The 27976-nt window shown below is 36.4% G+C and overlaps 1 protein-coding gene across 3 annotated transcripts in view; it reads right to left on the reverse strand.

Moving 5' to 3' along the window:
- The window catches only part of LOC138706571 (proton-coupled amino acid transporter-like protein CG1139), a 221105-nt gene that overhangs the window by 71690 nt on the left and 121439 nt on the right, over positions 1–27976 (reverse strand). For 2 of the 3 annotated variants that reach the window (XM_069836052.1, XM_069836051.1), the window contains exons 2-4: positions 8138–8238; positions 7947–8015; positions 5733–5883 (exon numbers count right to left, since the gene is read on the reverse strand). In XM_069836052.1, the coding sequence (XP_069692153.1) occupies positions 5733–5883; positions 7947–8015; positions 8138–8211 (294 nt within the window). In that variant the 5' untranslated portion in view covers positions 8212–8238. Of the gene's footprint in view, positions 1–5732; positions 5884–7946; positions 8016–8137; positions 8239–22060; positions 22199–27976 lie in introns of those variants that run through there. The other variant, XM_069836050.1, reaches the window with a different exon arrangement.

The following is a 27976-nucleotide window of genomic DNA, read 5'->3' on the forward strand; positions in this document are numbered from 1 at the left end:
TACTTTTTCTCAATTAATGTGTGTACATTTACATAATTTTCTTCAAAAAGTGGATATCTCCAAATATTCTTTTTTTCTCCAAGAAACCACATAAAAGAGAAAAGTGAAACTTTTTACCAAAATTCGTAGATATATGAGATACCTGTATAAAATATGTCAGATTATTATATTGTATGAGAAACGTGAGGGACGGTTTTTTTCTTTTAATTTTCTGAAAAATTAATATTTTGGACTTCTCCGGTTTTTACTATCAACCCTTCAGTTCATGAGCTAGAATATTTATTCCACTGACGGAGCAGAATTTCTTGTTTCGGGTATGATCGTGAAGCTTTCGTGAAAAATGAGCAATATCCATTTTTGGTAGCTTAATTTGTTTATTGAAGTCATTGTTAAAATAGTACTATGTATAGACGAAATTACAATTTTAATAATGTGAACGAAGAAAACATTATAAATCTTGCTCAGAATTATCCGCTATTCTCTTACAAAATACAAACGTACCACTGTAATAATAATACACGTGATAGGCCTAATACTTGAAGCGAAATAAGAAAATTAACGGAAACGTCAGATAATTAAAATTCAAAGAAGCGCATAGGAACAAAATTTTGTTTCGTCATGGAGAGGGAAAAGAAACTGGCCCTCCTACCCTATTATCTCCTGGCCTAGTTGCTTTATAAGTGGTACCATGTTGGTATCACTCCAGACCTGCCTTCGGACAGTTGACTAAGCAACAACTCTCAGAATTTAGTCGTATAAATTGAAAAATTCGTCATGTGAATCTCTAGTTTAAAGTATCGTGAATCCAGCATTTCCTGTTATTGTTTTTAATATTTTATCATTTTTTCTCCTCGTCACATAACTGTGCTACAGCTATTACGCGATTCGTTCTAAACTGCAACACTTTCGGTTCGGTTCAATTCTACTAGATGTGAGCGGAGACATGTTTCCTTTCGGTTCGATTTCGCTAACAAGCAAACATTCTGATGGAAGCAGATAAAAAAGTTATTTTTTTCTTTCACCATGTTAATGTCAAAAGAAGTGCTTATGCAGATTTTGACCACTCGACCGCTATTACGAGAGCCGTAAAAAATAAGTTCGCCAGGGGCCGTTAACAGAAAGAAAACACAAATTCATTGGAAAAATTTATTGGAACAAGCACAGCAATTGTTGAGCTTTTTTTTTAACATATTCCCTACCGGAATTGAGACATTTGACATATCATGGGATCGCCAGAAATGTGCAGGCGGCTGTCAAACGCTGGTTCCGATCCCAGGCGGCTGACTTCTGCGACATAAGGATACAAAAACTGATCTCATGGTACGACAAATGTCTCGATTCCAGTGGGAAATATGTTGACAAATAGCGCAACAATTGTTGTATCTGTTTCAATAAATCTTTCCACGCAATTGTGTTTTTTTCTATAAACGGCCCCGGGGAAAAGCACTTTCTGGACGGCCTCGAAATTGCGGTCGAGTAGCCAAAATTTTATAAACACTTCTTTTGACATTATTAACATGGTGGAAGAAAAAAAAATTAACTTTTTTTATCTGTCCCCATCAGAATGTTTGCTTGTAGATGAGAGCTGAACGCAGGGCCTTCCGAGATCTGTAATAGCCAATAGGACACCTTTACTTGCTAACACAATATTCCCAACGTTGTATAAAATACAGCACATTGATTCGACATGCTGTATCTCAATACCTCCCATCTGTTTTCTATAATTTAGAAGTCCTATAAAATTGTCCAGCGCGATCTGTCAAGACGTGATGAGTTAACCAAGTGTTGGACGGGACGAAGTTGAGTGCGCGTGTACCAGCACCTCGTGCAACCGGTTCTCATCCATTGAGGGTTAATGTGCAACAACACAGACTGCCGTGCTCCGGTCAGGACAGCCAATGTCACGAGTGGTTGGGCGAGGCTAGGAATTTCCGGAACATGAGTGGCGAACTCTTTTTCCACGAAGTTTTACAGCAGCGCTTCTGAATTTAAAAAAACGGAACGGGCTGGTCGTCTGCTAACTGTTTACAGTACGGGTGAATCAGCTGAGCTCACACTCCTTCCTGGCCTTCAGAATGAGACTTTCACTTCTCGGGTCCAATTTCAAATTCCGATCGTCAACTGTCAATGTTCTGAGAATTTCAGTTTCGCAAATTTACAATTACGTCTTTATGGACGAGGTACGAATATCATTATACTATTTTCTTCCGTCACAGTCATCATCCTCATCCTTATCTTGTTACTCTTTGTGTGTGACATCTCTAGATAGATACATTGCACAGAAACCCATCGTTACTAGAGCTAAGAATTTTAGGTGCTGCATCTTAATTCTTTGTGGTACACACACATAAAAAAATTGCATCACCTATGAACTAAAGCGATGCACTTGTCAAAAAATTGGAAGTGATATGTGAAAACGAAACTCATCTGCAATACATATTGCTCATTACATGTAAAACAAATCATAAGGTAAACAAAAACAGAACTTTATTCTCTCACTGTAAACTTGAACATGTCAGTCCAAAGAGTTTAATACTCAGTAGTTCGTCCCCTTGCATAAAGGTAAACAAAAACAGAACTTTATTCTCTCATTGTAAACTTGAACAAGTCGGTCCAAAGAGTGTAATACTCAGTAGTTCGTCCCCTTGCATAAAGGTAAACAAAAACAGAACTTTATTCTCTCACTGTAAACTTGAACAAGTCAGTCCAAAGAGTTTAATACTCAGTAGTTCGTCCCCTTGCATAAAAGTAAACAAAAACAGAACTTTATTCTCTCACTGTAAACTTGAACAAGTCAGTCCAAAGAGTTTAATACTCAGTAGTCCGTCCCCTTGCAGAAAGATAAACAAAAACAGAACTTTATTCTCTCACTGTAAACTTGAACAAGTCAGTCCAAAGAGTTTAATACTCAGTAGTTCGTCCCCTTGCATAAAGGTAAACAAAAACAGAACTTTATTCTCTCACTGCAAACTTGAACAAGTCAGTCCAAAGAGTTTAATACTCAGTAGTTCGTCCCCTTGCATAAAAGTAAACAAAAACAGAACTTTATTCTCTCACAGTAAACTTGAACAAGTCAGTCCAAAGAGTTTAATACTCAGTAGTTCGTCCCCTTGCATAAAGGTAAACAAAAACAGAACTTTATTCTCTCACTGTAAACTTGAACAAGTCAGTCCAAAGAGTTTAATACTCAGTAGTTTGTTCCCTTGCATAAAGGTAAACAAAAACAGAACTTTATTCTCTCACTGTAAACTTGAACAAGTCAGTCCAAAGAGTGTAATACTCAGTAGTTCGTCCCCTTGCATAAAGGTAAACAAAAACAGAACTTTATTCGCTCACTGTAAACTTGAACAAGTCGGTCCAAAGAGTTTAATACTCAGTAGTTCGTCCCCTTGCATAAAGGTAAACAAAAAAAGAACTTTATTCGCTCACTGTAAACTTGAACAAGTCAGTTCAAAGAGTGTAATACTCAGTAGCTCGTCCCCTTGTATAAAGGTAAACAAAAACAGAACTTTATTCTCTCACTGTAAACTTGAACAAGTCAGTCCAAAGAGTTTAATACTCAGTAGTTCGTCCCCTTGCATAAAGGTAAACAAAAACAGAACTTTATTCTCTCACTGTAAACTTGAACAAGTCAGTCCAAAGAGTTTAATACTCAGTAGTTCGTCCCCTTGCATAAAGGTAAACAAAAACAGAACTTTATTCTCTCAGTGTAAACTTGAACAAGTCAGTCCAAAGAGTTTAATACTCAGTAGTTCGTCCCCTTGCATGAAGACATGCTTGGATCCTTCTTGGCATAGGGAATTGTTGTACCTTTAAACAGTTTTCGTCCACACCTGTGGAGTAACGGTCAGCGCGTCTGCCCGCGAAACCAGGTGGCCCGGGTTCGAATCCCGGTCGGGGCAAGTTACCTGGTTGTGGTTTTTTTCCGGGGTTTTCCCTCAACCCAATACGAGCAAATGCTGGGTAACTTTCGGTGCTGGACCCCGGACTCAGTTCACCGGCATTATCACCTTCATTTCATTCAGACGCTAAATAACCTAGATGTTGAGACAGCGTCGTAAAATAACCCAATAAAATAAAATAAATAAATAAACAGTTTTCACATTTTATTCCTTTTAATTTTGGGAAATGAATTTTTTAAAATGAAAAAATGCTTGAAATAATTATTGAAGATTCCTTTGCAATTTCTTGTATGTTTTTCCTGTTTTACAGATCTATTAAGGATGGAAAAAATAAAATGAAGGAATATGTAATGTGTTGAAAGACACAACAGGTTCATGTACCTTCAAACATAACCTCTCTATCTTGGAACACATGACATATAGCTGAGAATATAGCTTTAAAAATTGACAATCATAATTATTTAAAATGTATTTGCAATCATAAAACAGAGCAGGCTTCTCTGATTGAGATTTTATTTCCTGGAGGAGCAATAACTGCTTCAGCAGCTTTCTTCAAGGCATCCGGATCAATTGGGGGGCCTCGTAACTCCTGACTTACTTCGTGACATGATCTTAAAATAAAAGAAAAACAAAAACCGATAGTATCGTGTATCTTAGAACATGCTCCAAGATACAAGATGTTTTGTGTTCAAAGGTACAAGAGGGTGCATGTTTAAACAAATATGACTCCCAGAACTAGAGATTCGAATAAATCATGAAAATGAAAATATTTTATTACTCACTAAATGATAGGAAACACACTGTACTTGATTGATAATAACAAATACAATCTGATTTTGTGTTAGAAAACATATATCAGTAAACTAAATATTTACTTTTGCTACTAAAAAATTGTTTTGTTCACAGAACTCACACTTTGGAGTAAATCAAACTGAAACTACGACAAGAGCTACTTAGCGGCTTTCTATACAATCTACTTCAGTTTGAGTCCTCTAGGTAGCAGCAAAAATAAAAAAAATGTTCAAAGGTACACTGTGCTAAAGGTACAACAGTCTCCCCTACCATCCGTCAGTTCATTAAGCCACTGTTGGTCCAGATTACCCCATTCTTAAATGGCAATTCTGCATAGATCTTGCAGATTGAGGTTACCCTCAATGGCCAAGAGAGGTGTGCGGTGATCTCATGTAATGCTACCTCAGAACTTCACTGAGCCTCCAACTTTTTGAACTCGTTGTGCAGCGTGTCTCAGACGTGCAGCATTTCCCGATTCCCTCCTAACACGTTGTCGACGATCGTCAGGCAGAAGACATATGCGAGATTCATATTTGTGAACAGCATTTTGCGCCAATTTTCAACAGTCCATTCTCCACGATTCATTCCCCATATGTAACGTATTCCATGATGTCTAGGTGTACGAAACGGAGCCTCGAAAGAAGATCAGTATCATGCAAACTGTTTCTTACAGTTTGGTTAGATACAAGACGCCCTGTGGCCTGCAAAAATCACTATTCAAACCTGTAGCGTTGGCCGTGCGATTTCTCCGAGTCAAAATTCTTTGACAACGATCATCGGCTGCAGTTGTAGCCCGTGGACGACCCGAACGAGGCAAGACCTCAACAGTACCTGTATCAGACGGTGTTGGGTGGAGTTTCTGGGTAGCTCAGTCGGTAAGAGAGCTAATGTGTTCAGCCAGAGGTCCCGAGATCGGTACCCGGTCCCGGAACAATTTTTCCCTTGAAATTATTCAAGTCTGCTATACACAATTTCCACAAGAGACTGAACATCTTCAGGATAAGTTAGGTATACGAGTATAATGAAATACGTACTTACCAGGATGTGAACACAGTGTGTGCAGATCAAACCAACGATAATTGTTCCCGCCAGTGAGAATGCCAATCCGCCGTTGAGGAAGGCCATTGGCATAGCTAAGACACCCGTTCCTAAACTACTCTTGAGCAAGTGTGCAAGCGCTCCGATGTCCCTGCAGGGCAAAGAACAGGTCGTTAAACTGCATCGCTTCTCGACTATTTTGTAAGTTATTTAATGTGGCTAATATAAGGAAATAGACTAATTATTTTAATTTTTATTTGTCGCGTATGTAGCTAAGTTTCTTGGGGAATTTACCAAGAGATTTTTAGATTTTAATACCAGACAGATACTATACAGGGTTTTTCATAAGTCCGTGAAATATTAAACAAATTCATCATAAATGAATTCTGCAATTGATGAATGTAATTCTTACGCTGACAGAGAAAGAAACGCTCTGAGGTTCTTTTTTTTTTTTTTAATCCGCTCTCATAGTTGCTATGCTTTGCAGTCAGGGGTCAGTAGTAACAAATATGGCGTTTAGTAAATAATGTGAGCTGTAATTTCATGTTGAAATATTCAAGAACCTCGTCCGTTATGATGTACAGCGTGGCTTTAAAAATAATTTCAGAAGTCAGCACCTGTTTTCTACAGCATCAACAAATAGTATGAGAAATTTCGAATTTACATGGACTTATTGGAAAACTGACTGATGCCACAGCTGAATGAAGACAGGAGTAATGATTACATTTTTCAACAAGACGGCTGTCCAACTCATTACCAAAAATACATGCGAGGGTATCTCAACCAAAATTTACCATGTAGGTGGATAAAGCGTATAGGACAAGATGACACGTTAATTCAGTGACCACCCTGGTCCCCAGGTTTAACCCCGTGTGGCTTTTTCTTTTGGAGGTTTGACTTCGTGCTTCCACTCCCCGCTAATCTTAAAGATCTTCGCGAATGTATCACCCCTGTTGTGACTCTGGTCCACCTTGATATGCTGATATGCACATAAAATGAAATGGATTATCACACAAATATCTGCCATATCTGCAAAAATCGACAAATTGGGCATATGTGAAATAAAAAATAAAATCTTAGTGAGTTCATTCTCTATTTCAGTATAATAAAATTTGGTAGCCATTGCTTACTTTATTAGTGGTGATTTTTTTTTAATGTTTCACGGACTTATGAATAACCCTGTATAATATAAATTAAACTATGGTGAAGATTTTATTCGAATGTGGAATTTCCCTAATATTCTTGTTCTGTCTTCGTTCTGTTATTCTGTGCGTGTATGGTAAAGTCAGTCCCTATCGTGAAAAATGCAATAAACTAAGTTCCTGCCAAAATGGTGTACAGGTAAATTGAGTCCAAAAAAAATGTACTGATAAACTCAATCCCGGCTAAATTTCGTCACACAAAAAAGTCTCACCTCCCACTTTTTCCAGGCTTGAAACTGGCAACCAAATAGGCCTAGTACATCTAGTAATTGGTTCGTGTGGTTAAAAGTTTTGTCACATTTTATGGTTAAAACACTGCGTTATAAAAACATTTAGTTATTTCACTTTAAGAGCATCTAGGAAACTGCCAAGCTCTTACATTATATTAAGATATTGGAAGAAACTTGAAAAAACTGATTTGATGAATTGAAATCTCGTGATACCTTGATTCACTGTGTCATATCATCCCTTAAAAATCAATCCTTCTCTTCGACTGCTTTTTTCTTTTTACCCTTGTCTCTCACTGAAACATAAGATTCTGACTGGCTGTCCTTCAATGCATCGATAAGAGTATATATTTGGAATGGAAAGACTCGCAGTTGTTTGTGGTTAGCTGTGGCTTCGAAATCGGCCCAAAGAGATGGTGCAATGTCTCAAAAACGTAATCATGGCGTATTATGAACAAAACAACTGTTAACTTTGAAATATTTTACAAAACTATAACTGAATAATATATCAAATGTATCTCCACGCATTTTGTCAGGTATAATGGGACTCAATTTACCTACACATCTATGATTCTAGGGACTCAGTTTACCTAGCCCCAGTCTATACTATCTCTGCACTTAAAAAAGAGTTAAATAATGAATTTTTATGATTATGGAAAAGTTCTATGCTTCATCGGCCAGACCTTTCGGCACAATAAAGACTTCATGTCTATTGAATTGAACAAGTATTGGAATACGACTAGAACTGTTCAGTATTTAGCTTAATAGTTAATTGTTATACATACGAATTAGGATGTTCCACTTGTCGATGTTCGAACGGATCGTATTCATCTTTTTGTCCTGCTAGTTTCACTCTGAAATTGTAAAACACATAACATTAAGGACAGGAAATAATGTTATATTAGTTTAATCAATGCAATGAAGATAAGTGATTTCGATTATTATTGAGATATTAGCTCATTACAAATCTACTTACGTGGAAGACATGTTGAGAGTCTCCAGACTTATCACAGACAAGCTCTCTTTTGACGCTGAACTTTTTGTGTCCATTTTGATGGAGATTTTCCGGGAGTGAACCTGAGAACAAACAAAAGCAAGAAACATATTAGTTTGAAATAAGTCTGTACTGGATTCTAAGGAGTGCAGTTCTATAGAAGATATTGTTGAACATAAAGTGGAAATCCGCGCTTGGTCAAGAATTTCAAATTACAGAACATTAAGAAGTGAAGGGTAAAGAGGATGAGAGGAAACAAGAAAAGCAAGAAGAAGGAAGGAGAAAAGAAGAAGATGGATTAGGAAGAGGAAGAAAAGCAAAGAAGAATGGAAAAGAACAGGTGTAGAAACAAAAGAAAAGAGAAGACTATAAGACGAGGAAGGGAACACGAAGAGGAAGGACATGAGGGTAAGATAAAAATAAAAAGAATAGGAAGTATGAAAGAAGAAGAAAAGAGGAAGTATGAGAAGAAGAAGAAGAAGAAGAGAGGAAGTATAAGAGCAGAATGAAAGAGTAAATATGAAACAAGAAAAGGAAGTATAAGAAAAGAAAAAGAAAAGAGAAAGCGTGAAAGGGCAAGAGGAAGTATGAAAGCAGAAAAAGGGGTGTACAAGGAGAGGTAGAAATGTAGAAGGAGAAGAGTAAGTGCAAAAGGAGAAGAGGAAATTGAAAAGATGGGGAAGAGCAAAAGGAGACGAGGAAGTTGAAAAGAAGGAGAAGAGCAAAAGGAGATGAAGAAGTTGAAATGATGGGGAAGAGCAAAAGAGACGAGGAAGTTGAAAAGAAGGGGAAGAGCAAAAGGAGACGAGGAATTTGAAAAGAAGAAAAGAAGGGGAAGAGCAAAAGGAGACGAGGAAGCTGAAAAGAAGGGCAAGAGCAAAAGGAGAAGAGGAAGTTGAAAAGAAGGGCAAGAGCAAAAGGAGAAGAGGAAGTTGAAAAGAAGGGGAAGAGCAAAAGGAGAAGAGGAAGTTGAAAAGAAGGGAAAGAGCAAAAGGAGACGAGGAAGTTGAAAAGAAGGGGAGGGGCAAAAGGAGAAGAGGAAGTTGAAAAGAAGAAAAGAAGGGGAAGAGCAAAAGGAGACGAGGAAGTTGAAAAGAAGGGAAAGAGCAAAAGGAGACGAGGAAGTTGAAAAGAAGGGGAGGGGCAAAAGGAGAAGAGGAAGTTGAAAAGAAGAAAAGAAGGGGAAGAGCAAAAGGAGACGAGGAAGTTGAAAAGAAGGGAAAGAGCAAAAGGAGACGAGGAAGTTGAAAAGAAGGGGAGGGGCAAAAGGAGAAGAGGAAGTTGAAAAGAAGAAAAGAAGGGGAAGAGAAAAAGGAGACGAGGAAGTTGAAAAGAAGAAAAGAAGGGAAAGAGCAAAAGGAGACGAGGAAGTTGAAAAGAAGGGGAAGAGCAAAAGGAGACGAGGAAGTTGAAAAGAAGGGGAAGAGCAAAAGGAGACGAGGAAGTTGAAAAGAAGGGGAAGAGCAAAAGGAGACGAGGAAGTTGAAAAGAAGGGGAAGAGCAAAAGGAGACGAGGAAGTTGAAAAGAAGGGGAAGAGCAAAAGGAGACGAGGAAGTTGAAAAGAAGGGGAAGAGCAAAAGGAGACGAGGAAGTTGAAAAGAAGGGGAAGAGCGAAAGGAGACGAGGAAGTTGAAAAGAAGGGAAAGAGCAAAAGGAGACGAGGAAGTTGAAAAGAAGAAAAGAAGGGGAAGAGCAAATGCAGACGAGGAAGTTAAAAGAAGGGGAAGAGCAAAAGGAGACGAGGAAGTTGAAAAGAAGAAAAGAAGGGGAAGAGCAAAAGGAGACGAGGAAGTTGAAAAGAAGGGGAAGAGCAAAAGGAGGCGAGGAAGTTGAAAAGAAGGGGAAGAGCAAAGGGAGGCGAGGAAGTTGAAAAGAAGGGGAAGAGCAAAAGGAGACGAGGAAGTGCATACGGAGAAGAGGAAGAGCAAAAGAAGAAGAGGAACACCTGTGGAGTAACGGTCAGCGCGTCTGGCCGCGAAACCAGGTGGCCGGGGTTCGAATCCCGGTCGGGGCAAGTTACCTGTTTGAGGTTTTTTCGGGGTTTTCCCTCAACCCAATACGAGCAAATGCTGAGTAACTTTCGGTGCTGGACTCCGGAATCATTTCACCGGCATTATCACCTTCATCTCATTCAGACGCTAAATAACCTGAGATGTTGATACAGCGTCGTAAAATAACCCAATAAAAATAAATAAAGAAGAGGAAGCTCAAAAAGAGAAGAAGAAGTTCAAAAGAAGGGAAGAGCAAAAGGAGAAGAGAAAGTACATTAGGAGAAAAGAGCAAAAGGAAAAGAGGAAGTTTAAAACGAGAGCAGGAAGTGTAAAAGAAGAGCAGGCAGAGAGGAGGTAGTGCAAAAGGAGAGGAAGTGCAAAAGGAGGAGAGGGAGTGCAAAAATAGAACAGGAAGTGCAAAAGGAGAAGAGTAATTGCAAAAAGAGGAGACGGAGTGCAAAAGAAGGGCAGAGTGCAAAAACAGGAGAGAAAGTTCAAAAAGAGGATAGAGAGTGCAAAAACAGAAGAGAGAGAGAGAGTGCAAAAAGAGAACAGGAAGTGCAAAAGGAGAAGAGGAAGTGTAACAACAGAAGGAGAAGTGTGAAAGGATAAAGGAAGAGAAATGTAATGGAAAGAAGTGGAAGCGTAAAGGAAGAGAAAAGAAGAGGAAGTGCAACAGGTGAAGAAAAGAGGAAGTGTAAAGGAAGTAGATGAGAAGAGAAAATATAATGGTAAGAGATCGGAGAACGAAGCGTAAAAGATTAATGGAAGAGGAAAGGAAATGTAAGAGAAGTAGAAATGAGGAGGAAATGTAAAAGAAGTAGAAATGAGGAGGAAATGTAAAAGAAGTAGAAATAAAGAGGAAGTGTTAAGGAGGAAGTGTAAGAGAAAGGTTAGAAAAGAAGTGTATGGGAAGGGGAAGGAAATGGTAAGAAAAAAGGAAGGAAATGGTAAAAGAAGAAGTTTGAGTGTGATACTTATTGTACAGAAGAAAAATTGGAAAGATCGAAAAAGAGGAAGAGAAGTCGGCGATGAAAATAAAAATAAGTAGGACAAGTTGCATCCATAATATATATCAGTAGAAGCAAAATGCATGTAGTTAGACAATAAAACTACTTCGAAAATTAAACTTAACATGGGTATATTTTTGGAATACCTAGTAGGAAATCCGGAGCTCAGACTATTTCGTATGAAAGATAATGTTTTCTGAATTAGTAGTACAATTTATAAATGAAATTAAGTAGACACGTGTGCCTTAACAAATGATTAAAGTTTTAAGATGACAATTGGAAAAAAACCAACCTAATATCTCACAGAATCTACTATTTGCACTGATTGTCGGTGAAATTAAGACAAAGACAAGCAATAGAGAGTATATAAACAATAACTAAGTACAATGAGTCGTCAAACTCGTTTCTACTAGTAAGATACACAGAAATTGCAATTTTGAGTAAATGAAATGGATTATGGCACAAAAGGAGCTTCATGTATTTGTTTTTCAGCCTAGTGTTGCACAAAATTGTGAAACAAAAGAGAGCATGACGTAATCTATCATGTTTAATATAACAGCATTCACTAGTCATAGACTAATACTTCCTAGATTATTTGAGTTGAGTTATAATACTCTGATCTATGTTGATAACTAGTGAATAGCATGAGCTTTCCGAACATGAGTGTGCAACATATCGTACATACTGTAATATTAATTCTAAATTTAGCGTAAAAAGATTGTTACATTGCACAATATTTATTGTTCGCTTTTCATTTATCTCGAAATCTATTATGACCACCGTCGTCGTCATCATCATCATCATCTTCGTCGTCATCATCATCATCATCATCATCATCATCAGCTCATTCCTTTCTCAACTTAACTCTTTCACTGCATTGTGGGTCGAAATTGACTCAAAATGGGGAAAAATTATCTCTCGTTTGTAATATTACTGACTTACTGAAGGCTTTACCAATAACCAAAAATGTATTTAAAAATAGGCTTAAGAACTTTACTAATAGATGGTAGTATATTATACACACTATTCAAAGGGTGTAATTGATATCTTGTTATTTGAAGTGTTCTATCAGTGAGGAAGTGTGTTGTGTCAGTGAAGTGTGTAGTGTCAGTGAAGTGTGTAGTGTCAGTGAAGTGTGTTTGTGTCAGTGAAGTGGCTGTGCAAAGTATTTGAACAGTGAAATGGTTTTGAAGTGTTAGTGAAATCAGGATAGAATCAGTGCAGTGAGTGAGTTGACAGCGAAATAAGTGTAGTGCCGAAAGGTACTTGTGCAGGTATAAACCTGTCACACTCGTGGGTCTTAGTTAGAACTTAGGATTAAGATACAAATTAGATTTACTTTAAATGTTATTTTAAGTGATCATGCTTCATTGAATTTAGGATGCCCCTTGTTATTATTATTATTATTATTATTATTATTATTATTATTATTATTATTATTATTATTATTATTATTATTATTTATTATTATTAATTATTGTTTTTTATTAGTTGTGTTTATTATTAATTGTCATTATTGAGTGTAATTAGTTACCACTGCCACCGGGTATATACCCATTTGCAGTGTGAATAACATACATACATACATACATACATACATACATACATACATACATACATACATACATACATACATACATACATACACAGTATGCTTTCGCGCCACACAGTTGTTTTTAATCAATATCTGACTTCACACCGCATGGCTGTACACGAATTCGGCCCTAACGAGAAAGGTTGGGAATAAACGTTATCCTAATTCGGCCCCAGTACTTTTACTAACTCGGTCCTGGCTGTGCCGACATAATGTTTAGGATTTCTTTATACATAAAAAAAACACCTAACTTGCCTTGAATAATATGTTCGAGTCAACTTTGTTAAGTGAAACGCACAACATATCTTACACTGTGGAAATACTGTTAAAGCAACATTAGGGACTGCTTTCTCAAAATCACAAAGGGCTTGGAAAGTGTTAGCGCAAGGTTCATTTTTTACGAAGACCTCAAAAAAAAAAAAAAAAAAACTAGAGATAAATAAAAAATTATTTTTGTAGTCCAATATAGTATACAACTGTACGAAATGTTCAGGAGCATATTAAAATGTTTCATCATCAAACACATACAGATTGTCGTGCAAAAGTTTAAGGTTAGCATTGGTACTATTGTAATGTCTCCTTTATCATCAAATGAAAAAGTAAACGCTTTTCACAATATTTTTACGATTCGTGGAATAACGAAATTTATTTACTTGCTCTTAGTTTTTTTTTCCTTCTTCTTCTTCTTCTTCTTCTTCTTCTTCTTCTTCTTTTTCTTCTTCCGGTTTCATGACTGCTGACGCCGTCCTCCGGAAATCAAACGCCAAACCTTCCTATCCATCCACTATTTTGGTGTCAAATTCCTGGAAGTCATGGCAGTCTGTACCCCTTCTATCCACGTCTTTGCTGGACGACTTCTTTTCCTTCTTTCTGTCGGTATCCATTCCATAATTTGTCGTGGTAGTCGTTCCTCTGTCATTCTCTTTACATGTCCGTACCATTTTAGTTTTTTCTTCTCTATAACGTCAATAATGTCTGGTTCTTCCTCTACTTTCATAATTTCTTTTATCTGTCTATTTTTTACTCTTTCTTTTCTTGATTTCCCTGCTGATCTTCTTAAAACATCCATTTCTGTAGCCAAAATTTTATTTTGTTCCCTTGTAGAAAGTTTCCATACTTCTGCGCCATAGGTAAGAATATTTTGTTCCCTCCTTGCGGACAAAAGCTACAAGCCTACATAAAAGCATTTAGATGTAGTTTATGTCTGATGAATGTTGTATCGATTTCAACTTTAGTCGAATATATATATATATATATATATATATATATATATATATATATATATATATATATTTATATATTGGTGATTTTAAGCAGTCAATTCACGTAAGTGTGTCAACTGTATTTCCTTATGGCGTAATTAAAGGATATCGATTTTATTTATGTCACTTGGTGGAAAAAAATTCAACATCTACATTTGACAAATGACTATAAATAGGACAACTCGGAAGTCAGCAAATTTCAAGTTTTATAGAGATATCATACTGAAGCCTGAAGATGTGGCCGACAGTTTTACCGAGGACCTTGTTTCGCGGATACCAAACAACACGCAACTGGAACGTATATGAAACTGAGAAATACAAAAGTAATCAGAAGAAGGAAAATTGAAGAAAATGAAGCATTTTTATACAAAAAATGATAGAATTGTAAAACGACACCATCAGCCGGTATGACTACTTTCGAAGTGTTTCGTCAAAATGTCTTCCCAATCACTTAACAATATTAGTTCAACATATTTTCAACTGACATTTTAACAAAATTTTAAAATTTATGTAGATACTTTAAAGAGATTTTAACAAAAATAACTAATACAACTAAACATTAAGAAAATTTAGCGACAATTTTTTTTAACATAACAGCATTGACATACCAATGCTGACAGTCCTAAGACTGTACAAAATGGGAAGGAAAATATTGTTGGTTAATGGGGGCCGGATTAGTAATCTCCGTGGCTGAATTAGTTTACAGATTGAGGCCGAATTTGGTGTAATGAGCAAGTATCGGGGCCGAATTAGTAAATTGCGCACCACATACACTTTCATCCGGTGACTTTTTCTTCATCATTGTCACTTTGTTCTTCATATTATTGACTTCAATCTTTTAATAGCTGTAGTGCTACCTTCCAGAAGACTATTTTGTGTTTTTGAATCACTTTATGATAGGCCTACTTGAAATGGTAGGATCGGGAGGTATGAGAAGTTTGTAGCTACATTAAATCTGCCTTCGTGATTTACGAGCACTTTAGTTTGTATGGTTCTCTAGATAACTTTTCATATCTTTATTGCGAGTCTTGTGAGCCTCCAATTGAAATTAGATCTGGGTTCATAATCTGAGATAGCTACCGGTTTTGCTCAGTCGGCTAAGGCGCTTGCCTGCCGGTCCAGAATTGCACGCTTGGGCACGGGTTCGATTCCTCCTGAGGCTGATTACCTGGTTAGGTTTTTTTCCGATGTTTTTCCCAAACGTAAGTCAAATATCAGGTAATCTATGGCGAATCCTCGGCCTCATCTCGCCAAATATCATCTCGTTATCACCAATTCATCGACGCTAAGTAACCTATTAGTTGGTACAGCGTCGTTAAATAAACTAAGAAAAAATAATCTGAGATTCATGACTTAGAATTTTGTGTACGACAGCAATGCAGCTTTCCTTCTCAAACTTCATTGTTTCTACGTTTTGCTGTGATGCGAACTGACGAAGGGATACTCAATTATGCACTTTTATGCCTGTTTAGGTTAGGATATAATTATAATGTGTTTTGTTTGTGCCGTTTTTATTTTAATCTGTGTGTTCTTTCGGATCTACTATAGGTGAGGGGGGTGAAACCTACATACTGTACTTCAACCACGAGAAAGTCTCCAGAGAATGAAACGAAGCGGGGTGATGCTGTGAATGAATGTTGATGTCATAAGATGTCATAAGGTCACACTCGTGGGTACTCGTATCTCTATTGGCTATCTCTCAAAGCACAAACCATTACACTGATACACACATGTTTATACTACCCTAGTTACAAAATTAGATTACTGTTAATCTCCTGGTCTTTTAATCCCTCCATACAGAAAATAACATATGCAGGTGAGCGCATGATTTTTAAACTGACGTTGTAACTCTAATATTATCTATCTACTTCGCTCCAATAGATGACGCAATAGCAAGCATATTCCTTTCACGGTTTATCTCCTGGTTGGAGAACAGTAGTAGGACTTGTTTTAGATTCAAAGCACGTAGGCTACGGTCAGAAGACCCGTGCATTGGATTTAAGAGAAAAATTATGATAATATAGGCTAACATCTGTATGTATAATATTACTCAATAAATCCATCTATCTAAAGAGTTTTGCTTAAAAGTTCCAATAAAGTGAGGCCTACTGGTACTGTTTATATGCAGTTAGAATTTTTGCTTCACGAGTTAAGGCTGGTCCACAATTAATCGGGAACGGAACGAGAACGGAAATATTGTTAAAGTGTATTTAAATGTGAGTATTCACAATTAACTATTTTGAATGCTCACATTTAAATACAATTATTTTTAACATTATTTCCATTCTCGTTTCCGTTCCTGGTTTATTGTGAGCCAGCCTTTAGTGTACTTTGCATTAGTTTAGCTACTTCTTTTTTTGCCAGACGCTTTCAGTAGCAAGAATGAACTCAGCAGAAACAGCAGCTTCAACGCTATGTTCAGTTTTCCTCCTTTTCATGTTCTTAGAAGATTCAAAGAACGATTTTCTTGGACGGCCATGACGACTAGACACCTTTAAACAAACAGTAACAGACGATGAAAGAGTAATGGAACAGAGAAAAATTCTCTCCGGCGCCGGGATTTGAACCCGGGTTTTCAGCTCTACGTGCTGACGCTTTATCCACTAAGCCACACCGGATTCTACTCCGGCGTCGGAAGAATCGTCTCAGTTTTAAGTTCTAACTCTTGGGTTCCCTCTAGTGGCCGCCCTCTGCACTATGTCATAGATATCTATGAACCTAGGACCGAAGTCCACACATGTGCTGAGGTGCACTCGTAATGAGTGACTAGTTGGCCGGGATCCGACGGAATAAGCGCCGTCTTAAATCACGAAGTGATTTACGCGTATCATATATATTATGATATGCAGAGGGCGGCCACTAGAGGGAACCCAAGAGTTGGAACTTAAAACTGAGACGATTCTTCCGACGCCGGGGTGGAATCCGGTGTGGCTTAGTGGATAAAGCGTCAGCACGTAGAGCTGAAAACCCGGGTTCAAATCCCGGCGCCGGAGAGAATTTTTCTCTGTTCCATTACTCTTTCATCGTATAATGACGCAGAATATCTGCATGGAAACATCATATGTACTTCGGTACATTATAATAATATATAATATATATAGGCCTAATATATATCCAGTAACAGATTAAATTTGAGATATTGTTTATTCCAGTGCATTGTTATGGACGTAAAATGTATGTATTTGGCAGTTCTGGAAACGACAGATTATTTCAAATATAAATAGGCCTATATTATTACGATGGCGTGAGACCGTAACAGGCCACCAGGCTTAATACGTGATAGGAAGAAGAAAAAGAAATATACATATATTATTTCCTTAATTTTTTTCTTAAAATTAAATTTAATGCCCCGTTAATGTTGATGTAGCCACAGATCACTGAACTAAATTGGAAATCTGGTCATTAAAGTAGTTCTATTTACCACGTAAACAATTCTACTGAAGCGACAGAGGTCTCGGTTGAATTTCCAACGAATGTAAGTTTAACTTATACTGAATTAAGATGTAGTTAAGGAATACCGCCGTCCATTTAATATTTCACTTTCACTCGGTTGTATAATTCTTTAGTTAAATTACACCCAGAACTTCTAACATGTAACTCACTAACATATAACAAGAAAATTAGAAACGTGTTAATGTCTTCAATTTGATTAAATAAATTTATAGTCTATGTGTATGAATTAATAATATAATATATAATATGATATGACATGATATGATATGTGTTTATTTTTATTTTATTGGGTTATTTTACAACGCAGTATCAACATCTAGGTTATTTAGCGTCTGAATGATATGAAGGTGATAATGCCGGTGAAATGAGTCCGGGGTCCAGCACCGAAAGTTACCCAGCATTTGCTCGTATTGGGTTGAGGGAAAACCCCGGAAAAAACCTCAACCAGGTAACTTGCCCCAACCGGGATTCGAACCCGGGCCACCTGGTTTCGCAGCCAGACGCGCTGACCGTTACTCCACAGGTGTGGACTATATGATATGATGTGATATGATATGATATGATATGATATGATATGATATGATATGATATGATATGATATGATATGATGTGATATGATATATGATATGATGTGATGTGATGTGATGTGATGTGATGTGATATTATGATGTGATGTGATATGATATGATATGATATATGATATGATATGATGTGATATGATATGATATATGATATGATATGATATGATATGATATATGATATGATATATGATATGATATATGATATGATATGATATGATATGATATGATATGATATGATATGATATGATATGATATGATATGATATGATTTCATTGCAGCTGTAATTTTAATTTTAGTTCTTATTTTACTTTATTTTCTATATTCCTCTTATATTAATATATTATAGGCCTATTATATGATTTCACTGTAGCTGTAATTTTAATTTAAGCTCCTATTTTATTTTATTCTGTATATTCTCTTATAGGCCTATTAATAATATATCTTAACTGCAACCGAACGCTGCTCATTTGGTCCTCAAATTTTGTTAATATTATCGCTTCTTCTTTTTTATATTGATTGTATTATTTTATTTCTGTTTCTATTGTTGTAATTATATTCTGTATTCTGTATATTTAAGTTTAAATAAAATAAATCAACTCCTTACTTCACAATCGCCCATTCAAGAAACGATGAACAATTGAAAACTTCTTGCTATCAAACCAACTAGTTCATTTCATAGGGAACGCTTCGCAGAGGAAGTAACCATTAAGTCTTTCGAATTTTCCCCTACAATATATATTTTCGGTATTTCAACAAGCGCTTATCAATGATACAGAAATTCAGCTTAGTAAAAATACGCAGACCGTAAAATGCAGACACTGTCTCAAAAGTGATGTACGAGTAGGTTTTGGAGCAAAATTTTAGTTGGAATGTGTTGTGACACGAAATTGATCTAATCTTCAAGGTAAATGCCATGAGATTATATGGCCTTGGAGAGGTTTCTTACCCCGCGATGGTACCGGCAGTTTCTGGTTTTTGATGCGATGACTTCGGTGATACTCATTTCAACGGCTTCAAAGTTTTGAAAATTTCTTCCCCGCAGGAAGTGGGCTTTGGATCGGAAGAGATAGTAATCTGAAGGCGTGTAATAGAAGTGCGATTCCTCTCAATTCCTGGATTTTTTCCTAGTTGGTCTCATTTTGTCCTCCACAGGAGAATTTTATTTCTATTGTACAATGCCAGGCTCCTCTCTCTCAAAACTCCATGAATTCGGTCTAGCTGTTGACAATAAAGATTTTCATTGACTGCACGTCCGTTTGGATCAAACACTCAGTGAATCACATGTTCAAAATCCTACCAAAACACGTAACATTATTTACTTTGAGGCAATCCGATTTTGTTTAACGACGGCTTTAGCATGTTGACGGGGATCGAACCACTGTTTTGGGGTGTCAGGGTTGTGATAATATACTCACTTTTCGTCACATGTGACAATTTTCCTGATAAATCTATCATCCGAGACAGAATGTCCGATGTAGTACGCTACAGCCTCATAGCAGTGCGTGTAAATATCGTCACGTCGGACGGTCCGAGACAAAACCGTCTTATCCGTGACAGAATATCCGATACAGTATGCTACAGCCTCATAGCAGTGCGTGTAAATATCGTCACGTCGGACGGTCCGAGACAAAACCGCCCTCTCCGAGACAGAATGTCCGATACAATATGCTGCACCCTCATAGAAATGCGTGTAAATATCGTCACGTCGGACGTTCCGAGACAAAACGGCCCTGTCCGAGACAATGTCCGATACAATATGCTGCACCCTCATAGCAATGTGTGTAAATATCGTCACGTCGGACGGTCCGAGACAAAACCGCCCTTTTCGAGACAGAATGTCCGATACAATATGCTGCACCCTCATAGAAATGCGTGTAAATATCGTCACGTCGGACGATCCGAGACAAAATCACCCTGTCCGAGACAGAATATCCGATACAATATGCTGCACCCTCATAGAAATGCGTGTAAATATCGTCACGTCAGACGGTCCGAGACAAAACCGCCCTGTCCGAGACAGAATATCCGCTACAGTATGCTACAGCCTCATAGCAATGCGTGTAAATATCGTCACGTCGGACGGTCCGAGACAAAATCCCCCTGTCCGAGACAGAATGTCCGATGTATTATGTTGCCGGCTTAGTCTGAAGACACGTTTGAGGTTTGCGACCGGAAAAGTTTTAGTATTGTTAACCTGCAACCGACACAGATATTTCTTCAGATAAAGGAAAGTGATATTTTGTGCATTACTGATATTTCATCGACAATATATAGGCCTACACTAAAAGTATTAAATGTTGCATAGTTATTAACACTACATAGTGGCAGTGATGTTAAAATAATTAAGTTTGCCGCGTATTTACAGAAATGGTAAAGGGCTGTGCCTTTTTAATAGGGGATGCGAAATTAAAACTTTGCGGGACTTGGTTATACCGTGTGTTTTTATGGGTATGGGACATAAGAATTTAACGTTATCATAAGAAATCTATGTATAAAAACAATTATGAATTATTATAATGCAAATTGCGACTTAAAATTAATAAAAATGGTTCGATGTAAATTCACTTGTAATTAATAAAGACAAAACAATAGCTATGCCATTTTCTTTAAATAATAAAGGTAATAAACCAATTTCATCTACACTACAAATTAAAATGCATAATTTTGATTGTTCCCATATGAATTGCAATTGTTCAGTTATTAATAAAGTTAAGGAGGTTAAATACTTAGATATAATTATTGATAATCATTTAAATGAATAATCATATACACTATATTTGTAATAAATTACGTAAAACATTATATTACTTTGTTGTTCTAAGAAATATTTTGTCAATTAACTGTTTACGTACAATTTATTTAGCATTATTTCAAGCTGTATTTATGTATCGTATTATAGATTGGTGTGCAACTTATAAATGCAACTTATATCCGTTAATTTTACTACAAAAAAGTATTAATAATTTGTTTTAAAAATCAGGAAGATTACTCAACAGAATTGTTGTTTAAACATTTCAAAGTTTTCAACATTAAACAAATTTATTATTTTATTTTATTAAAATATTTTCACACAAATCTTAATAACTTTGAAAGGTACTTACATAAATATAGAACTAAAAATACGAATTCTTTGCGTTTGTCTGAACCTAAATGTAAAACCAATGGAGCTTTTTATCATAGCATAGTCAAGGTCCCAGATTATTAAACAAATTTTATTCTAATATTATTTTAACCACTAATCCTCTCCAAATTAATAAAATAATAAAAAAATTGTGTTGGATTTATAGTTTGGGTTTAAACATATTAAACACTTTTTAATCTGTGTTCACTCTCAATTTTAATTTTATTTTTGTCTTTGTTGGACTCCCCTTCTGAGCACGAGTCTTACTCATTCAGGAGTGGGCTAGTTTATCTTACATTGTATTAACTTGTATTCATTTCAAACTTACTAGCAATAAAATAAATAACTTAATCAGTGGACCGTGTTTAAAAATTAGGTTATGGCAATTTGTAAAACAAGAGAACATCAGGCTTTCACTTAGAAGCCATAAATGATGTTCTCTTGTTTTACAAATTGTCAAAGTCTACTAATATCTAAATATTTCTCACAGTACAAGTTATTATTTCTTATGACAATGCTAAATCCCTCTATTTTGCACCTAGAAAACACACGGTAGATTTGAGTACTATATATAGAAACAAATCACTGTCAACTACACATAAATCACTAACTGTGCTAAGAACACTGCTTTATTAATCAGCATACCACAAAATCCGAAAAAAAAAAAAAAAAATAATTTCAGTTATTTGAAACGTAAATAAAAGACGGCACTTGTAACTAATAATATAGAAGAATTTTGTATTTATCTCGTAAAACAGGAAAATACAACTCCATTCTTCACAGTACAAGAATTTTTATATTTTCCTATAACTTGCATTAGTCCACACATTCGTAAAATAGACCCATAAAGTACTACAGCGCATTGTCATTGCATTGTATACAAGTAACTTACGGGTCGACAGATGGAAGCTCCGTTCTTGTATGATCCGGCTGCCGTTCGAGTACCAACTGACTGGATGAGCACGGTAACGGCACAGGGACTCTTTATGTTCAAGGTTGCTAGACCTGCGCCCATTCATATACGAGCTTACTTCCCGGTAACGATTTAAAATACCTTCCATTTCAAGAATCTCCTTCAAAGACTGATGTAATCACAACAGATGATTCAGTCATAGAGATTGCTACTGTTGATACTACTACTGCCGCCGCTACTACTGCTGCTGCTGTTACTACTGCTACTACTGTTACTACTGCTGCTGCTGTTACTACTGCTACTACTGTTACTCTGCTGTTCCTGTTACTACTGCTACTACTGTTACTACTGCTGCTGCTGTTACTACTGCTACTACTGTTACTACTGCTGCTGCTGTTACTACTGCTACTACTGTTACTCTGCTGTTCCTGTTACTACTGCTACTACTGTTACCACTGCTGCTGCTGTTACTACTGCTACTACTGTTACTACTGCTACTGCTGTTACTACTGCTATAACTGTTACTACTGCTGCTGTTACTACTGCTGCTGTTACTACTGCTACTGTTGTTACTACTGCTACTACTGTTACTACTGCTGCTGCTGTTACTCCTGCTACTACTGTTACTACTGCTACTGCTGTTACTACTGCTACTGCTGTTACTACTGCTATAACTGTTACTACTGCTGCTGTTACTACTGCTGCTGTTACTACTGCTGCTGTTACTACTGCTACTGTTGTTACTACTGCTACTACTGTTACTACTGCTGCTGCTGTTACTCCTGCTACTACTGTTACTACTGCTGCTACTGTTACTACTGCTATAACTGTTACTACTGCTGCTGTTACTACTGCTGCTGTTACTACTGCTACTGTTGTTACTACTGCTACTACTGTTACTACTGCTGCTGCTGTTACTCCTGCTACTACTGTTACTACTGCTACTGCTGTTACTACTGCTATAACTGTTACTACTGCTGCTGTTACTACTGCTGCTGTTACTACTGCTGCTGTTACTACTGCTACTGTTGTTACTACTGCTGCTGCTGTTACTCCTGCTACTACTGTTACTACTGCTGCTACTGTTACTACTGCTGTTGTTACTATTGTTACTACTGCTACTGCTTTTACTACTGCTGCTGCTGTTACTACTGCTACTGCTGTTACTACTGCTACTGCTGTTACTACTGCTGTTGTTACTACTGTTACTACTGCTGCTACTGTTACTACTGCTGTTGCTGTTACTACTGCTACTGCTGTTACTACTGCTGCTGCTACTACTGCTACTGCTGCTGCTGTTACTACTGCTGTTGTTACTACTGTTACTACTGCTGGTACTGTTACTACTGCTGCTGCTGTTACTACTGCTACTGCTGTTACTACTACTACTGCTGTTACTACTGCTACTACTACTGCTGCTGCTATTACTACTGCTACTGCAGTTACTACTGGTGCTGCTGTTACTACTGCTGCTGCTGTTACTATTGCTACTGCTATTGCTACTACTGTTAATACTGCTGCTGCTGTTACTACTGCTACTGCTGTTGCTATTGCTACTACTGTTACTACTGCTGCTGCTGTTACTACTGCTACTACTATTACTACTGTTGCTACTACTATTACTACTGCTGCTACTACTACTTATGGCGATATATGAAATTTAGTGGATCTCCCTCTTCTATTAAGTAACCCTTCCTCATGCACTGCTTATCGGAGCGAAGAATGATAACGTCAAACGCACTGGATTTTCGTAGAAATATTGCCTTTCATGTGTGTTCTTTTAGATATTACAACGTATCATTTCATAGTTACTTCATGAGATAAATTTTTCATTGTTTACACACTTCTTGTGTTGTTTGCAGTATAGAGAGATGGATATCGTCGTTGTTCCTGCAATATCTCCTATGTGACATATTTATCGATTTTCAGATTTTTGCTCTATTAAATAACTTAAATAGTGATACAGCAAATAATAAAATCTCCTGTATGTAATTATATTTCTTTGTTTCGAAAATGTAAGAATTCACAGTCTCCTACGTACGGCTGCCATAGGATGAATAAATGTTTTTTTTTCTTCCTACTGAAAAATATTATATTTTGCACATCGGAGTTAATGCAGTAACAACGACGATTTCTATTTCCATGTTATGTTGTTAATTAAAATTCATACATATATGTTGAATTTTTCGTATTGTTTTGCAGTGGCATTAAATAAATACTATCTATTTAAAATACATGTTACTGATGCTAGACAAAAAGAGGAAAAACAGAAGGGGTGAAACAGAAGACAGCCTGGGAAGAGAAGGTGGAAAATAAAACATTGCACACCGACTACACTACCACCATTATTATTATTATTATTATTATTATTATTATTATTATTATTATTATTATTATTACTATTATTATTAGTTATTACTATTATTATTATTATTATTATTATTACTATTGTTACTGCTCTTCCAAGGATCGCAGCCTTTCATTCATTCCATCCTTTTGTGATCAGTGCATAACAAGTCAACACTTAAATACAAAGCACAATAAACATGAGGAAAAAGTCAACACCTAATCCTTATGAAAGGAAAGAAAATCTTAATTTTCATGAATTTGTTGTACTGCGGGCTCGCCTAACTCTACACACCTTCGATACCATGGATAGGGTAAATAAATCATCCAAAAAATATACTAAGCTTTCAAGATATTTCTTGGTATGTAGCACCTTTCCTCACTATCACGTTTACTTGTTTCATTCTTTTCTTTGTCGTTCTTCCTATACTTTTATTATGTTCTCTCTTGTACATTTCCTTCCTTTCTTTTTTTTCAGTATTTTAGACTTCCTGACCAGCTTGTGATTTATGTCTAGGGACCGGATTTTTATGTAGTATAAAGATGTGAAATATATACATATTTATGTAAGAAAATAAGCTGAACATGTACCAAAATATGTAAAATCATGAAAATATTTAATATTAATATCTGGCAGGTATAGGATGGTAAGATTCTCCAGTTGTGATTTCATAGATCACCCGACTTTTTTACCGCACACTTGACACAACTATTTTTCCATCTGTAGTGAAAGCTTTGTCCATTGCAATCCATGATTTTATTTTTGTCGTTATGGTTGAAGATACAGGGGCCATTTTAGTTAGTTAAAAGTAGTAGATAAACTCACTTGCACGTTATACATACTGTAAGTACTAAAACTAGAGAACTGAGTGAAATGAATGACACAACAGTACTGCTAGCACTGTTTCGCTTTACTGGATTAGGAGAAAATAAGAGATGTGGGACATATGCATTTTAGCTTCTCCCTGTAAGAAACAGAGTATCTACTAAAACCTCAAACTATAGGCCTAGGCATTTACAAACTGTTGTTTGAAAAGTGACATTCCTGTCTCATTCAGAAGGGTAGGATTATTCCAGCTAAGAACCCTATTTTCTAATTGCTCGGAAAATCCCATTTCCGTATAGGTCTACTAAATTTAAAGTACAGAGGTCAAGCAATAACCTGAAAAGCTATTTATTTTATTCTTTCAACATCTTTCCAGTTTGTTCCTTTACTCCAGCTTCTTTTCAAAAGTCGGCTACTTTATTGCGGCTCATGTCAGACTTGACACGGGTTTTCCCTGAAAGAATTATTAGGAAGATGGTGGGTAATGTTGCAAACTGCATGGGAACAGCTTGTTAAAACGTGTGCAGAACAATTATTATATCCTTTCTTGGGTAGGTAAAAAGGTAAAAAGGCTTTTTAAATCTGTATATTTCAAATTGTAAATTCCCCAGCAGATTTTTTTTTTCCTTTTAGAGAAGTAAAAATGAATAAAACCCCTAAATATGTAAATTTATATAATACCAAGCCATAATATGTAATGTGGGTAAATATGTAAAAAATGTAGTATAAAATGTTAATATATTAATGGTAATTACAAGATTCGCAAAGATTTGTTATTTATATACGGTTAGGTTGAAGTATAATATAATAATATGTAATTACATAAAATTCCGGTCCCTATTTATGTCAAACTAATACGTCCCTCTCATTACAGGTCTTCTTCTAATCCATATGAAACGCAGTTTGCAGTGTGCTTGTAGATTCCATTATCTCAGTGAAGTGTAAGTAGCAATTGTCTTTATATCTCTTTGTTGTTTATTCTTTGACGTTGTAAAGTTATTGTACTCGTAATCTTTTACCTTTACCTTAGTAGACTTTTACTTCAGTAATCTCGATTTATTTTCATTGCTTTGTGCTCTTTCCTAATATTCAGACACGTTAATTTAAAGAAGGTATTGATGATACCTTTTGAAATGTCATTTCTTTTATCTTTATATGCTCATTTCTATCGCGTTGTAATGAAGTTGAAATTTATTGTAATTGACACCTAGCTTAAGTGTTCCCTGTCATTTCGTAAGAACAATTTATGAAGTTTGAGACTTTTTCTGCTGACGTTTGGCTTGGATAATTTAGCCACTTTGTCATCCTGTCGCAATTTATCTACAATAAATGACCAACGAAGATAACATCTTGAGTGCCTATCACAGGAAATGTAACAAACGCGTCAAGTTTAAGTCAGTACCCAAGAGACTGATATGTACTGTAAGCAGTAAATTGAACGAAAACTGTTATACATAATTTTATTTATTTTCCTGAGAGTACTGTACGCTGGAACTAAGATTTTTAGGCCCGGTTGCAGAAACACCGACCAAAATATGATTGGCAATCAAGGAGGGTTTGATTGGCCATCAGTTCTATTTCTGTTGAAGAAAGAACAATCAGTATTTGATCGGAGATCAGTCTTCCATCAGATTTGGTCAACAGATTTTTGCTGGTTAAGTCACTGATCATCGATCGAGTAGGCTATTTATGTTGTTCTGTTTATAATGCAGTTACTGCAATGTATATAGTAAATAGTTATAGCGTAACAATATTGTTTTCGACATAATGGATTCTTCTGATGAAGAAATTTTGGAATGAAAAAAATATTATTAAGAAGAAGGCGTTTCCGTGATAGACATGAAGTGTTTTTATGTATAATGACAGAGAATTTGAGCAAAGATTTAGGTTAAGTAAGGATTCGTGTGTTTTGTCACTTTCAAAAATTGAAACAAATATATGCAGACAGACAAATCGAAACCGTCCACTTTCTCCTATGAACCAAGTTCAATAATGCTGATATTTTATCCTGTTGGAATTTTTCAGGCGGTCTTGGGTTATCTTGTTAGGGTCCACAAATCAACTATTTGCCGAGTAGTTAGGAATGTTACGTATGAAATTGCTTTGTTATGGCAGGATCTCATAAATCCCCAAACTTCAAACAGGGAACGATTTGAAGTCCAGAGAGAATTTTCAGCCATGTCAGGATTTCCAAGAGTAGCCTAATATCGGTTGTATAGACTGCTCACATCCCCATCCATTCACCTGGTTGAAATGATGCCGAACTTTATCGAAATAGAAAAGGTTTCTTTTCTGTGAATATACAGGCAATATGTAGTCTACACCATCATTGAAATTCTGGAATGCTGTAGCCCGTTGGCAGGATTCTACACATGAAACACAATATTTTTAATGAGCAGGTTACGAGCTCCATTTGTAAACAGAGAGATGGGAAATGGAATTATTTTGGGTTATGGAGACTATGCATATTTCAATTTCTTGTCGACTTCCCTATCAAATCCCACAACAGAAGCCCCCTCACGTTTTTTTTTTGTTTACTTTATTTTTTCACTATATTGTAGTCTGTATACAAATAGAATCCGCCTGTTTCCTTTCTATAAAAAACAACAAAACAGCAAAGCATTCACTTGAACATTCACTTGTTTTCCTAGTCACCGCTCACTTGATGCATTCGTTTCGCTACTTTTAAAGAGCATCAAATTGGCTGTGGTTGCTAAATAGCG

This window comes from Periplaneta americana, chromosome 9 (assembly GCF_040183065.1).
Source record: "Periplaneta americana isolate PAMFEO1 chromosome 9, P.americana_PAMFEO1_priV1, whole genome shotgun sequence".
Classification (NCBI taxonomy): Eukaryota; Metazoa; Arthropoda; class Insecta; order Blattodea; family Blattidae; genus Periplaneta; species Periplaneta americana.